At 41.1% G+C, this 16,011-nt stretch overlaps 1 protein-coding gene across 1 annotated transcript in view; it reads left to right on the forward strand.

The window, feature by feature from the left end:
- YIPF6 (Yip1 domain family member 6) overlaps positions 1–12,959 on the forward strand; it is a 78,949-nt gene extending 65,990 nt beyond the window's left edge. Inside the window, exon 7 of the mRNA XM_014343472.5 lies at positions 9,956–12,959. Coding sequence (XP_014198958.1) covers positions 9,956–10,044 — 89 coding nt within the window. The 3' untranslated portion in view covers positions 10,045–12,959. The remainder of the gene's footprint in view (positions 1–9,955) is intronic.
- The last annotated feature ends 3,052 nt before the right edge of the window (positions 12,960–16,011 follow it).

A 16,011-nucleotide genomic window follows, 5' to 3' on the forward strand; every position in this document is an offset into this window, starting at 1 on the left:
GTGTGGTGTTATTTCTGAGGCCTCTGTTCTGTTCCATTGGTCTATATATCTGTGTTGGTACCAGTACCATGCTGTTTTGATTACTGTAGACTTGTAGTATAGTTTGAAGTCAGGTAACGTGATGCCTCCAGCTTTGTTCTTTTTGCTTAGGATTGCCTTGGCAATGAGGGCTCTTTTTTGGTTCCACACGAACTTTAAAGTTGTTTTTTTCCAATTCTGTGAAAAAAGTCATTGGTAGCTAGATGGGGATTGCATTGAATCTCTAAATTACTTTGGGCAGTACGGACATTTTCATGATATTCATTTTTCCTATCCATGAGCATGGAATATTATTCCATTTGTTTGTGTCCTCTTTTATTTCATTGAGCAGTGGTTTGTAGTTCTCCTTGAAGAGGTCCTTCACATCCCTTGTATTTGAATTCCTAGGTATTTTATTCTCTTTGTAGCAATTGTGAATGGGAGTTCACTCACGATTTGGCTCTCCATTTGTCTGTTAATGGTGTATAGGAATGCTTGTGATTTTTGCACATTGATTTTGTATCGTGAGACTGCTGAAGTTGCTTATCAACTTAAGGAGATTATGAGCTGAGATGATGGGGTTTTCTAAATATACAATCATGTCATCTGTAAACAGGGACAATTTGACTTCCTCATTTCCTAATTGAATACCCTTTATTTCTTTCTCTTTCCTGATCGCCCTGGCCAGAACTTCCAACACTATGTTGAATAGGAGTGGTGAGAGAGGACATCCTTGCCTTGTGCCAGTTTTCAAAGGGAATGCTTTCAGCTTTTGCCCATTCAGTATGATATTGGCTGTGGGTGTGTCATAAATAGCTCTTATTATTTTGAGACACATTCAATCAATACCTAGTTTATTGAGAGTTTTTAGCATGAAGGGTTGTTGAATTTTGTTGAAGGCCTTTTCTGCATCTATTGAGATAATCATGTCGGTTTTGTCATTGATTCTGTTTATGTGATGGATTACGTTTATTGATTTGCATATGTTGAACCAGCCTTGCATCCTAGGGGTGAAGTTGACTTGATCATGGTGGGTAAGCTTTTTGATGTGCTGCTGGATTTGATTTGTCAGTATTTTATTGAGGATTTTTGCATCAATGTTCATCAGGGATATTGGTCTAAAATTCTCTTTTTTTGTTGTGTCTCTGCCAGGCTTTGGAATCAGAATGATGTTGGCCTCATAAAATGAGTTAGGGAGGATTCCCTCTTTTTCTATTGATTGGAATAGTTTCAGAAGGAATATTACCAACTCCTCTTTGTACCTCTGGTAGAATTCAGCTGTGAATCCATCTGGTCCTGGACTTTTTTTGGTTGGTAAGCTATTAATTATTGCCTCAGTTTCAGAGCCTGTTATTGGTCTATTCAGAGATTCAACTTCTTTCTGGTTTAGTCTTAAGAGGGTGTATATGTCGAGGAATTTATCCATCTCTTCTAGATTTTCTAGTTTGTTTGCGTAGAGGTGTTTGTAGTATTCTCTGATGGTAGTTTGTATTTCTGTGGGATCGGTGGTGATATCCCCTTTATTATTTTTTATTGCATCTATTTGATACTTCTCTCTTTTCTTCTTTATTAGTCTTGCCAGCAGTCTATCAATTTTGTTGATCTTTTCAAAAAACCGGCTCCTGGATTCATTGATTTTTTGAAGAGTTTTTTGTGTCTCTATCTCTTTCAGTTCTGCTCTGATCTTAGTTATTTCTTGCCTTCTGCTAGCTTTTGAATGTGTTTGCTCTTGCTTCTCTAGTTCTTTTAATTGTGATGTTATGGTGTCAATTTTAGATCTTTCCTGCTTTCTCTTGTGGGCATTTAGTGCTATAAATTTCCCTCTACACACTGCATTAAATGTGTCCCAAAGATTCTGCTACGTTGCATCTTTGTTCTCATTGGTTTCAAAGAACAACTTTATTTCTGCCTTCATTTTGTTATTTACCCAGTAGTCATTCAGGAGCAAGTTGTTCAGTTTCCATGTAGTTGTGCAGTTTTGCGTGAGTTTTTTAATCCTGAGTTCTAATTTGATTGCACTGTGGTCTGAGAGATAGTTTGTTGTGATTTCTGTTCTTTTACATTTGCTGAGGAGTGGTTTACTTCCAATTATGTGGTCAATTTTAGAATAAGTGCAATGTGGTGCTGAGAAGAATGTATATTCTGTTGATTTGGGGTGGAGAATTCTGTAGATGTCTATTAGGTCTACTTGTTGCAGAGCTGAGTTCGAGTCCTGGATATCTTTTAACGTTCTGTCTCGTTGATCCGTCTAATATTGACAGTGGGGTGTTAAAGTCTCGCATTATTATTGTGTGGGAGTCTAAGTCTCTTTGTACGTCTCTAAGGAGTTGCTTTGTGAATCTGGGTACTCCTGTATTGTGTGCATATATATTTAGGATAGTCAGCTCTTCTTGTTGAATTGATTTATGTAATGGCCTTCTTTGTCCCTTTTGATCTTTGTTGGTTTAAAGTCTGTTCTATCAGAGACTAGGATTGCAACCCCTGCTTTTTTTTTTTTTTTTTGCTTTCCATTTGCTTGGTAGATCTTCCTCCTTGCCTTTTTTTGGAGCCTATGTGTGTCTTATGTGTGTCTTTGCACGTGAGATGGGTCTCCTGAATACAGCACACTGACGGATCTTGATTCTTTATCCAATTTGCCAGTCTGTGTCTTTTAATTGAGGCATTTAGCCCATTTACATTTAGGGTTAATATTGTCATGTGTGAATTTGATCCTGTCATTATGATGTTCGCTGGTCATTTTGCCCATTAATTGATGCAGTTTCTTCATAGCATCAATAGTCTTTACAATTTGGCATGTTTTTGCAGTGGCTGGTACCGGTTGTTTCTTTCCATGTTTAGTGCTTCCTTTGGGAGCTTTTGTAAGGCAGGCCTGGTGGTGACAAAATCTCTCAGCATTTGCTTGTCTGTAAAGGATTTTATTTCTCCTTTAGTTATGAAGCTTAGTTTGGCTGGATATGAAATTCTGGGTTGAAAATTCTTTTCTTTAAAAAGTTGAATATTGGCCCCCACTCTCTTCTGGCTTGTAGGGTTTCTGCCAAGAGATCAGCTGTTAGTCTGATGGGCTTCCCTTTGGGGGTAACCCGACCTTTCTCTCTAGCTGCCCTTAACACTTTTTCCTTCATTTCAACCTTGGTGAATCGGACAATTATGTGTCTTTGGGTTGCTCTTCTCAAAGAGTATATTTGTGTTGTTCTCTGTGTTTCCTGAATTTGAATGTTGGCCTGCCTTACTAGGTTGTGAAAGTTCTCCTGGATAATATCCTGAAGAGTGTTTTCCAACTTGGTTACATTCTCCCCATCACTTTCAGGTACACCAATAAAATGCAAATTTGGTCTTTTCACATAGTCCTGTATTTCTTGGAGGCTTTGTTTGTTTCTTTGTACTCTTTTTTCTCTAACCTTGTCTTCTCACTTTATTTCATTAATTTGTTGTTCAATCACTGATAACCTTTCTTCCACTTGATTGAATTGGCTACTGAAGCTTGTGCATTCATCACGAAGTTCTCATGCCATGGTTTTCAGCTCCATCAGGTCATTTAAGGTCTTATGTACACTGTTTACTCTAGTTAGCCATTCGTCTAATCTTTTTTCAAGGTTTTTTTAGCTTTCTTGCGATGGGTTCGAACATCCTCTTTTAGCTCAGGGGTCTGGTGAATCATGCCCTACAAATCATAAATTCTCATCTGATGGGTTTTATTTAACCCTGTATATCATGACTTACTTTCCTATATGACTCTGGCATAACATTACATGACAAAGAAGAAAGTCAAAATATTCTACTTTGCCATATTTTGAAATGGTCCTTTGTGGGGGAAAATGTGCATTTGTAAAGAATCTATGAACATAGCTAGATCTTTTTCTTCCAGCCCCTCCCAATCCTGAAGAGATTAAGTAAGAGTCTATTGCCTTTTAAAGGTCCGAATAGGAAATCTTTGTCATCTACTGTCTCTAAGGGCAGCCACTATAAGACTACAAAAGAACCTTGGTCTCCACAATCTTTTATGTTAGCCTAAACATTTCCTTTCTATTGATCCAGGTCTTTAGACAAACTCAACCAATTGTCAATCTGAAAACGTTTAAATTTACCTAGAGCCTGGAAACCCCGTGCTTTGAGTTGTTCCACCTTTCTGAATCAAACCAATGTATTTCTTTCTTTTCTTTTCTTTTCTTTTCTTTTTTTTTTTTTTTTTTTGGAGGCAGAGTCTCACTCTGTCACCCAGGCTGGAGTCCAGTGGTGCGATCTTGGCTCACTGCAACCTCTGCCTCCCGGGTTCAAGTGATTATCCTGCCTCAGTCTCCTGAGTAGCTGGGATTACAGGCACTCACCATCTCACCTGGCTAATTTTTGTATTTCTACTAGAGATGGGGTTTCACCATGTTGGCCGGGTTGGTCTTGAACTCCTGTCCTCAGGTGATCCACCTGCCTCGGCCTCCCAAAGTGCTAGGATTACAGGCATGAGCCACTGCGTCTGGCCCAAACCAATGTATTTCTTAAATGTATTTGATTGATGTCTCATGCCTCCCTAAAATGTATGAAACCAAGCTGCACCCCAACCACCCTAAGCACATGTTCTCAGGACCTCCTGAAAGCTGTATCACAAGCCATTGTCTCTCGTATTTGGCTCAGAATAAATCTCTTCAAATATTTTAGAGTTTGACTCTTTTTATTGACACACTACAATAGCATCCAAACTTTTTTGATGACTAAAATACTTTGAACACTCACTCTTGATATCTATTTTTATTCCATTATACATGTTCACATATATGAAACATAAACAAAAATATAATTTTTAAAACATACAGTATAAAATTAAATATAAACAGTTATATTTTCTTCCCCATATTTTTTTTTATTTTCAGTAGGTTTTTGGGGAACAGGTGATGTTTGGTTACATGAATACGTTTTTTGGTGGTGATTTCTGAAATTTTGGTGCACCCATCACTCAAGCAGAGTACAATGTACCCAATGTGTAGTCTTTTATGCCTCATCCCCCTCACCCTTTCCCCCTGAGTCCCCAAAGTCCATTGTATCATTCTAATGCCTTTGTGTCATCACAGCTTAGCTCCTCCTATGAGTGAGAACATGTGATGTTTGGTTTTCCATTCCTGAGTTAGTTCACTTTGAATATTGGTCTCCAATTTCATCCTGATTGCTGCAAATGCCATTATTTTGTTCCTTTTTATGGCTGAGTAGTATTCTAGCACTCCATGGTATGAGTATATATATATATATATATACATATACTATATATATATATATATATATATATATATATATATATCACATTTTCTTTATCCACTTGTTGATTGATGGGCATTCGGGCTGGTTCTATATTTCTGCAATTGTGAATGGTGATGCTATAATCATGCACGTGCAGGTATCTTTTTCGTATAATGACTTCTTTTCCTCTGGGTAGATACCCAGTAGTGGGATTGCTGGATCAAATCGTAGATCTACTTTTAGTTCTTTAAGAATCTCCACACTGTTTTTTATAGTGTTTGTACTAGTTTACATTCCCACCAGCAGTGTAAAAGTGTAAAAGTGTTCCCTTTTCACCACATCCATGCCAACATCTATTTTTTTTTATTTTTTTATTATGGCCTTTCTTGCAGGAGTGAGGTGGTATTGCATTGTGGTTTTGATTTGCATTTCCCTGATAATCAGTGATGTTGAACATTTTTTCATGTTTGTTGGCCATTTGTATATCTTCTTTTGAGAACTGCCAATTCATATCCTTAGCCCACTTTTTGATGGAATTGTTTGTTTTGTTCTTGCTGGTTTGTTTGACTTCCTTGTAGATTCTGGATATTAGTCCTTTGTTGTATGTATAGATTGTGAAGATTTTTCTCCCACTCTGTGGGTTGTCTGTTTATTCTGCTAATTATTTCTTTTGCTGTGCAGAAGCTTTTTTATTTTAATTAAGTCCCATCTATTTATCTTTGTGTTTGTTGCCTTTGCTTTTGAGTTCTTGGTCATGAAGTCTTTGTCTAAGCCAATGTCTGGAAGGGTTTTTCCAATGTTATTGTATTAGTCTGTTCTCACACTGCTAATAAAGACTTACCTGAGACTGGGTAATTTCTAAAGGAAAGAGGTTTAATGGACTCACATTTCCACATAGCTGGGAAGGCTTCACAATCATGGTGGAAGGCAAAGGAGAAGCCAAGGCATGTCTTACATGGCAGCAGGCAAGAGAGAATGAGAAACAAGCAAAAGGGGTTTCTCCTTATAAAACCATCAGATCTCATGAGACTTATTCACTACCACGAGAACAGTACGGGAGAAACCACCCTCATCATTCAATTATCTCCCACTGGGTCCCTCCCACAACACATGGGAATTATGGGAGCTACAATTCAAGATGAGATATGGGTGGCAACACAGCCAAACCATATCATTCTGCCCCTAGGCCCAGCCCACAAAACCATATTTTCCTCCTAGGCCTCCAGGCCTGTGATGGGAGGGGCTGCTGTGAAGACCTCTGACGTGCTCTGGAGACATTTTCCCATTATCTTGGTTATTAACATTTGGCTCCTTGTTACTTATGCAAATTTCTGCAGTCAGCTTGAATTTCTCCTCAGAAAATGGGATTTTCTTTTCTATCACATTGTCAGGCTGCAAATTTTCCAAACTTTATGCTCTGCTTCCCTTATAAAACTGATTGTCTATAACAGCACTCAAGTCACCTCTTGAATGGTTTGCTGCTTAAAAATTTCTTCTTCTGCCAGATACCCTAAATCATCTCTCTAAAGTTCAAAGTTCCACAAATGTCTAGGGCAGGGGCAAAATGCCACCAGTCTCTTTGCTAAAACATAGCAAGAGTCATCTTTACTCCAGTTCCCAACAAGTTCCTTATCTCCATCTGAGACCAACTCAGCCTGGATTTCATTGTCCATATCATTATCAGCATTTGGTCAAAGCCATTCAACAAGTCCCTAGGAAGTTCCAAACTTTCCCACATTTCCCTGTCTTCTTCTGAGCCCTCTGAGCTGTTCCAACCTCTGCCTGTTACCCAGTTCAAAAGTCTTTTCCACATTTTTGGGTGTCTTTACAGCAGCATCATACTCTACCAGTACCAGTTTACTGTATTAGTCCATTTTCATGCCACTGACAAAGACATACCCCAGACTGGGTAATTTATATAGCAAAAGTAGTTTAATGAACTCACAGTTCCAGGTAGCTGGGGTGGCCTCACAATCATGGTGAAAGGTGAAAGACACATCTTACGTGGCAGCAGGCAAGAGAGAATGATAGCCAAGCAAAAGGGGTTTCCCCGTATGAAACCATCAGATCTTGTGAGACTTATTCACCACCAGGAGAACAGTATGGGGTAAACTGCCCTGATGATTCAATTATCTCCAACCAGGTCTGGGATGGTTAATACTGAGTGTCAACTTGATTGGATTGAAGGGTTCCAAGTACTAATCCTGGGTGTGTCTGTGAGGGTGTTGCCAAAGGAGATTAACATTTGAGTCAGTGGGCTGGGGAAGGCAGACCCACCCTTAATCTGGTGGGCACCATCTAATCAGCCTCCAGCCAATATGAAGCAGGCAGAAAAACGTGAAAAGGTGAGACTGGTCTAGCCTCCCAGCCTACATCTTTCTCCTGTGTGCTGGATGCTTCCTGTCCTCAAACATTGGACTCCAAATTCTTCAGTTTTGGGACTCGGACTGGCTCTCCTTGCTCCTCAGCTTGCAGATAGCCTATCGTGGGACCTTGTCATCATGTGAGTTAATACTTAATAAACTCCTATATGTACGTGTGTGTATATATATATACACATATATACACAATTATTTCCCTCTAGAGAACCCTGATACAAGGTCCCTCCCACAACACGTGGCAATCATGGGAGCTACAATTCAAGATGAGATATGAATGGGGGACACAGCCAAACCATATCAGTTATCTTCTAGAATTTTTATGGTTTCAGGTCTTAGATTCAAGTTTGATCTTTGATCAAACTTCAGTTGATCCATCTTTAGTTGGTTTTTGATCCATCTTCAGTTGGTTTTTGTATAGGGTGACAGATGAGGATTCAGAGACTGGGTAATTTATAAAGAAAAGAGGTTTAATTGACTCACAGTTCCACATGGCTTGGGAGGTCTCAGGTAACTTACAATCGTGGCAGAAGAGGAAGCAGGCATGTCTTACATGGTGGCAAGGGAGAGAGAGCATGGGAAGCAGGAACTGTCAAACACTTATAAAACCATCAGATCTCATGAGAACTCACTATCATGAGAACAGTGTGGGGGAAACTGCCACCATGATCCAGTCACCTCCCACCAGGTCCCTTCCTTGACACATGGGGATTACAATTCGAGATGAGATTTGGGTGGGGACACAAACCATATCAGACCCTGAGCCTACATTTTCAAATAAGCCACTCTGAAATTCCTGACAGACAGAAACTATGAGATAATGTATGTTTGTTGTTTTAAGCCACTGAGTTTTGGAGTAACTTTTTATGCAGTAACAGATAACTAATACAGATTTTGCTACCTGGAAGCGGGGTGCTATCAAGATATCGAGACCATCCTAGCCAACATGGTGAAACCCCATCTCTACTAAAAATACAAAAATTAGCTGGGCATTGTGACGCACGCCTGTAGTCCCAGCTACTCGGGAGGCTGAGGCAGGAGAATCGCTTGAACCTGGGAGGCACAGGTTGCAGTGAGACAAGATTGAGCCACTGCACTCCAGCCTGGTGACAGAGTGAGACTCCGTCTCAAAAGCAAAAAAAAAAAAAAAAAAAAAAAAAGCATCTAAAAATTTGGGAGTGGCTTGGGAATTAGGCAGTTTTGCAAAACCTGGAAGGACTTTGAAGACAGTATCCATAAAAGGCTAAAATTTCTTGAATAGACTGTTTGGAGAAGTCTGAGTTTTGAGGAGGCTACCAGTGGGGGGTTAAATAGAAGTAAGGAATATGTTACAGGAAAGTGAAGGAAGAGGGATCTTTGCTAAGTAGTGGCAGAAAGTTTAGCTACACTGTCACCTGAAATTATTTGGAAAGTAGAAAATGTACCAAATGAACTGGATGACCTAGCTAAAGTAACTTCTAGCAAAAGCATTGAAGGTGCTGCCTGGTTGCTTCTTGTTGCTTATAGCAAAATGTGAAAGGACAGAGACATGCTTAAGGAAGAAATGTTAAACAAAAAGGAGTGCTGGTTTTGGAGATTCCTAGATCCTCCAAGGGTAAACAATGCCAAAATTAAGAAATAGCCTTGGAACAAAGGTAAAATCCAGGGTACTCTCTGGAAAACATGGTCTAAAAATAAAACTGGAAGTATGACTGTAAAATCTTTTGTTAAAGCCTCAGAAAGATCCAAGGTCATGCTTCAAAGAGCTGTTCAGTCAAGCAACAGAACTTTGAAGAAGCTTAAGGGCACTGTCCCTCAGTAGTCACAGCAGATGTCCAATGTTAGGAAGGGCTTATCTCAAAGATATTTTTGGACAAAGCTTTGGTGTAATGGTGTAATGGGGTAAACCTTAATAAGAATCAGAGAACACTCACAAAGTTTTAAAGAGAATTATATTTATGGGAACATTTCCAGCCTGAACTGAAAGGGGCAGAGACAATACAAAATGACGAGACCTTTGGATCTCCAAAATTCTACTGGCAGGAAGAAAGCTGAAAAAATCATGCACCTGGAAACAGAGTGTTTTTTGTGGAAAGGAAAGATGACTCAGAGGATAGAACCAAGAGCCCAGGGGGGAGAGCCAAGAGGTGCAGAGAATTATTCCCAGACCGAGTCCTAATCAAGGAACTTGCAACATGTCCTTAGGTATATTTCAGAATTGTTTATGGAACAGCGACTCCTTTGTGCCTGTTTTCCCCTTTCCTTGTACAGTAATGTCTGTAGAGGTTATTCTACTCATTCCCACCATTGCATGTTGGGTGTATCCGTGGCCGATATCTTGTCTCTTTGGTTCACAGGTCCTCAGGTTGAGAGGAACTGTACTCCAGAAGCTATACTTAAAGAACTACATCTGAGGAGCCTTATGTGCACCTGGACCTGGACCTGATCTCAGTGATGAGAATCTAGACTTCAAACTGATAGTGTAATGGGATGAGACTTTTAGGGGCCTTAGGAGGAGTGAGTGTACTTTGCATATGGGAGGAATATCAATAGTTGGTGGAAAGAGGGAGAACTGCAGTAGCTGTGAAATTTGTCCACAAATTTTTTGCTACTCCTTCCTTTCAAAGGAAGACCCTATTTCCCTTCCCCTTGAGGGTGAGCTGCTTTTACTGTCTTGTTTCTAATGAATAGGATAAAGAAATTCATCAGTGACTCGCTTCTAACGAATAGAATAAAGCAAAAGTGATTGTGACATTTCAGAGACTAGATCATAAAAAAGACAGTGCGGCTTCCTCTGTGCTCCCTCTCTAGTGGAGCACTCACTCTGGGGTAAGTTAGCTGTCATGTCCTGATGGCATTCAAGTAACCTATGGAGAGGCCCACAATTTGAGGGACTGAGGTCTTCTGCCAGCAGCCACATGACTGAGCCATCAGCGAAGCGGATCCTCCAGCTCCATGCAAGCCATCAGGTGACTGCAGACAGTGGCAGATTTGATAGATGAGACTTCTTTCTAGGCAGGCTGGCCACCCTTTTCTTGAAAGATTCTGTGTGGTTTCTGGCAGCTCTCTGTGTGTGAGCAGGGAGGGGATGGCCAAACTTCCGCTGTCCTGGGCAGAGCACACCAACATATCTACTCTATCTTTTCCAGGGGAAGGGTGGATTAACTAGCACACGTCTTGTTTTAGAATGATAGCACCAAGCAAGCAAATTCTAGGAGGAGTTTTCAAGCTCCTCTACTCTCAATATGGAAGGCTGACTAAACTGGTGACTTTGAGTGTGTGTGGGAGCCACCTAGTATATCTCATGACTCAGAACTTACATGAGTCACTTCTAAGGCTAATAATGAGCTTGCAAGGTTAGAAGGGCTGTGTCTCCCTAAAGTCTGCTTTTAGACACACATGCACCAGCCTTGTGCCTGTTCTAGGATAGGTTGTGTGCTTTGTCTTGGGTACCCTGCTATCACTGTTGAGAAATTTCTCAGTCCACTGGGAGAAGAAAATTGTTCATTTCCATGCTCACACTTCCTCTGCTCTCTCTGTCCTGATTGGCTAACCATGGTACTGGGGTGAGAAAGCTGAGACTAGTGGTGTTGCTAGAGCGAGGTTGTCTTGACTTAGAAGAGCTGATTGTGAAATTTTCAGAAATTTTGCTTGCTGATTATTAGTCACAGCCATTATTAAAAATTAATGTACATGGCATGAAGCATATATGGCAAGATGTTAGTGAATCTAACTGGTGTGTATATGGGTGTTCAATGTGCTATTTTTTCCTATTTTCTGTATGTTTAAAAGTATATATTTATTTTTTAAAATTAAAAAGGCAACACAAACAAAAAAATTAATGTACATGAACTTCCTATTAAATGCATTACATTAAAACATAGATAGCAAATACTCAAAACTAATCAATCACTTCCTAGTTATTTTACTACACTCTTATCTACACTTTTTTTTTTTTTTTTTTGAGACGAAGTCTTGTTCTGTTGCCCAGGCTGGAGTGCAGTGGTGCGATCTCAGCTCACTGCAACCTCTGCCTCCTGGGTTCAAACAATTCTCCTGCCTCAGCCTCCCGAGTAGCTGGGATTACCGGCACGCACCACCACACCTGGCTAATTTGCCTGGCAATGTTGGCCATGCTGGCCATGTTGGCAAGGTTGGTCTTGAACTCCTGACCTCAGGTGACCCACCCACCTTGGCCTCCTGAAGTGCTGGGATTATAGGTCTTATCCACACTCTTGAAGTTATTTTGTCCATTCTGTATGTATGGTGGAAATACTGAATATACATATAATGGTATGCTCCTGTACCTCTGCTCAACTCTGCATTCAGTGATACAACATTGATAGCTTGAAATCAGCCATTGTGGGAGTATTTGCAGCATGGAAATCAGCAAATGCTACAGGTCTGACTTTTTTTTCTCAGAAGAGCTGGTTGTTAAGCATTTACCAGTACATCACTGGCTGGCACCCAACTGTTGATACAGACAAGGGTGGACTTCATGGCATCTCACAACTTTTTAAACTGAACCTTGTTTCAAGAGACTCAGCTAGGTGATCTTCAAACTACAACAAGTCTAAATGGATGAGATTAACATTCTCCTGCTGGAAGGACTCTGTGAAACCCTGCCTGCTCTTGCAGGTCAGGATAGGGACCATACAGAGCCATGGGTGCTGCCAATCATTCATGCATTCATGACTTAGAAGAATCCTGTCATGTACTTCTCCTAGGGCAATTTGGAGGTCAGGTCAGTGGCTGTCCAGTCTGCCTCACCAGGCAAATAGGCATTCTAGAAAGAATTGTCTGAGAGGGATGGAGAGCAGCTGCTCCATACAGTAACCACAATGACACCATTAATCTCACCCTAGGGTCTTGAGCCTTTGCAAATAATGCTACCTTGGCAAAGAATGGCAGAATCTTAAGTTTCAGGGGGTATCTCAATCTGAACTTGTGTGTGGGGCCATCTAGCACTCAAATTTTCCTGCTAGCACTCCCATTATTTATGAAAAAGTAGACAAGTGGGACTTTGATTCAGTGGCAGGATGGGATCACTACCCACTCCTGCTCAATTGCATCCGGTTGTACAATTCTAGCAGATCCAGGAACTCACAGAATCTGAACTCAGTAGGCTATTTAGCTTTGTATGCAAGAGGACTAGTGAAAGACAGCATTTCAAGCTGGACTGGGACAGTACATATATTTGGGGCTGTCCTGTTGCAGAGGGCACTAGATGATGACCAAAGGCTCAGGCTTCCCTTCCATGGTGTAGAGTTGTTGCTGCAAAGAGGCTTCCCAGCCAGGAACTACCACTTCCAAGCTCCATCGCACCTCTAGGCAAGATCATTTGACCAGCTATTGCCAATACAACAAGTAAACATGACGTGTATCATTTTAGGGCCAAAGTGATTGAGTAACAGGTGTGTGATTCTTCCCACTTTCATGTGCTTCTGAAACACTAGGGTGACCTTAAAGCCACAAGATGGCAGAGCCATAAGATGGAAATAGCTGGATCCTTTAGTCACTTGGAGGAGTGTCACAGTCTCTCTAACAGATATGAGAGAAACTTCTATTGTGCTAAACAACCAAGATGTGGTTGTTTGTTATATCAACTAGTGTTACTTTGATTAATACATGCTCTCTGGCCTGTGTAGTACTCCAAGTAAATTCTAGGGCCTTTTTATTATTATCCTTCTCAACCTCCTGAACCAAGGAGTGGTTGTCTATCTCATTCTCTAAGATATTCTGTTTCATTTAGAATGAGCCCTTGATCTGAGTAATCCTGGTACCAACCAAAGACTAAGGGAAATCAGATACCGCCCCTCCCTCCTTAGGAAATTATTCATTTGGTGATATTTTGAATCATATGCCTCATTTCAGGCTTCCAGGGAGCACACCTGTGCCAGCACAGCCTTAAGAGGGTCCCCAGCAAAGGCACAATGAACCCAGGTGCCTCGGCCTTACTCCCACCCTGGAAGACAGCCTGACAATCAACCTGCTTGTTGAGGCTTTTGGTGGGGCAGCATCAGGCCCAGTGTTCTAAGGGGGAAAAAAATGCAGAACCAAAGACAGGCCAGGGAAATCTCTTGGGGACAGTAACCCGAGACTTTGTAATATACTGTTATCCTTCCCTTCTCAGGGCCACAAGCCACATTTGCTGTCGGGTAGATATCCTGACTAATGTAGTCCACTTTCTACACTGCCATTTCAGTTCTATTACCTGCTGCCCCACTGTCTGATGCTTGCAGGAGCTTCTCTAGTTCATTGACTTGCACCGCTATGTTCTGTTGAATCAAAAACCCACCCATTTTGTGCCTTTCCCAGAGTCTTCAACTACCATTTGACCCATCTACTGCTTACCTCCATCACATAAACGGTTACAGCAGCTAGTGTTATTTTGATTGATACATGTTCACACATGAACTGTGTTGAACCAGGCCCTCAAATAGTAGCCCTGACATTCTGCCTGCTGTGCCAGCAAGACTCTTGAGCCCTCTGACCTCGTTGAGAGCCAAGTTTGATGTCTTACACAGTTCTACCGGGAACCCCTAGCCATTTCAATAATGAAAGACACTGTTTCTCTACTTTCCTGTACCACACAGTACTTGCAGGTCAGTGTCTTTGAGAACTACAGGCTGCCTGATACCTTGCAGGATGCACCTCTACCAACATATAGTCATTGCTGAGATGGGGAGGGCAGAGGGCTGCTGTCGGCATGGAACCTGATGTGGTTTTCCTCCTGCTCCATGTTCTACTCACCTTCCCTAAAGCAACCCTGATGCATATGAGAGGACCTGTTCCTGGCCTCATTCCAGATCTCTGAAACCATTAGCCACCCTCACTGCTGCCTGAGTGCCGCCACAGGAGGATGTAAGGGTTTCTCCAGCTCCTGGTAGGCAGTTGGCTCCCTGCTCTCATATCATCACCCACTTCACCACTAATAACCACCGACAGACCAGTCCAAAGAAGGAAGCTGAAATAAGAATTGCTCATTCATTTAGTCGGCAAATATGTGACAGACACTGTGCTAGGCTCTAGGGATATACCAGTGAACAAAACCAAGTCCTTCTCTCATGTAGCTGATGGTCTCGTGATGGAATACATCCAATAAACACATCACTAAATAAATTACATTCAATGGGCACAAGTGAGGGCATTTTGCTAAGTGAAATAAGCCAGTCATGAAAAGACAAATACCATGTGATGCTACTTATAAGAGGTATCTATAATAGTCAAACTCATAGAAGCAGAAAATAGAATGCTGCTTGCCAGGGTTTGGGGTAAGGGGGTAATATGGGAGTTGCTGTTCAATGGGTATGAAGTTTCAGTTATGAAAGATGAATAAGTTTTAGAGATCTGCCGTACAACCTAGTACCAATGGTTAACAGTATGGTATTGTGCACTTCAAAATTTGTTTAGGGTAGATGTCATGGTAGGCATTCTTAATACATACAAACACATAACACACACATACACACACACACACAAAACCAAAGGGACACAAGGAAACTTTGGGATGTGTTGGATATGTCTATTACCTTGCTTGTAGTGATGGTATTGTGGGTGTTTGCATATGTGCAAACTCATCAAATTGTATGCAGGAAATATTAGGTTGGTGCAATTCTTTTATTTTTTTTAAATTATACTTTAAGTTTTAGGGTACATGTGCACAATGTGCAGGTTTGTTACATATGTATACATGTGCCATGTTGGTGTGCGCACCCAGTAACCCGTCATTTAACATTAGGTATATCTCCAAATACTATCCCTCCACCCTCCCCCCACCCCACAACAGGCCCCGGTGTGTGATGTTCCCCTTCCTGTGTCCATGTGTTCTCATTGTTCAATTCCCATCTATGAATGAGAACATGCGGCGTTTGGTTTTTTTGTCCTTGAGATAGTTTGCTGAGAATGATGGTTTCCAGCTTCATCCATGTCCCTACAAAGGACATGAACTCATCATTTTTTATGGCTGCATAGTATTCCATGGTGTATATGTGCCACATTTCCTTAATCCAGTCTATCATTGTTGGACATTTGGGTTGGTTCCAAATTTTTGCTATTGTGAATAGTGCTGCAATAAACATATGTGTGCATGTGTCTTTATAGCAGCATGATTTATAATCCTTCGGGTGTATACCCAGTAATGGGATGGCTGGGTCAAATGGTATTTCTAGTTCTAGATCCCTGAGGAATCGCCACACTGACTTCCACAAGGGTTGAACTAGTTTACAGTCCCACCAACAGTGTAAAAGTGTTCCTATTTCTCCACATCCTCTCCAGCACCTGTTGTTTCCTGACTTTTTAAGGATCACCATTCTAACTGGTGTGAGATGGTATCTCACTGTGGTTTTGATTTGCATTTCTCTGATGGCCAGTGATGATGAGCATTTTTTCATGTGTCTGTTGGCTGCATAAT

The sequence above is a fragment of the Pan paniscus genome, chromosome X, assembly GCF_029289425.2.
Source record: "Pan paniscus chromosome X, NHGRI_mPanPan1-v2.0_pri, whole genome shotgun sequence".
NCBI classification, from domain to species: domain Eukaryota; kingdom Metazoa; phylum Chordata; class Mammalia; order Primates; family Hominidae; genus Pan; species Pan paniscus.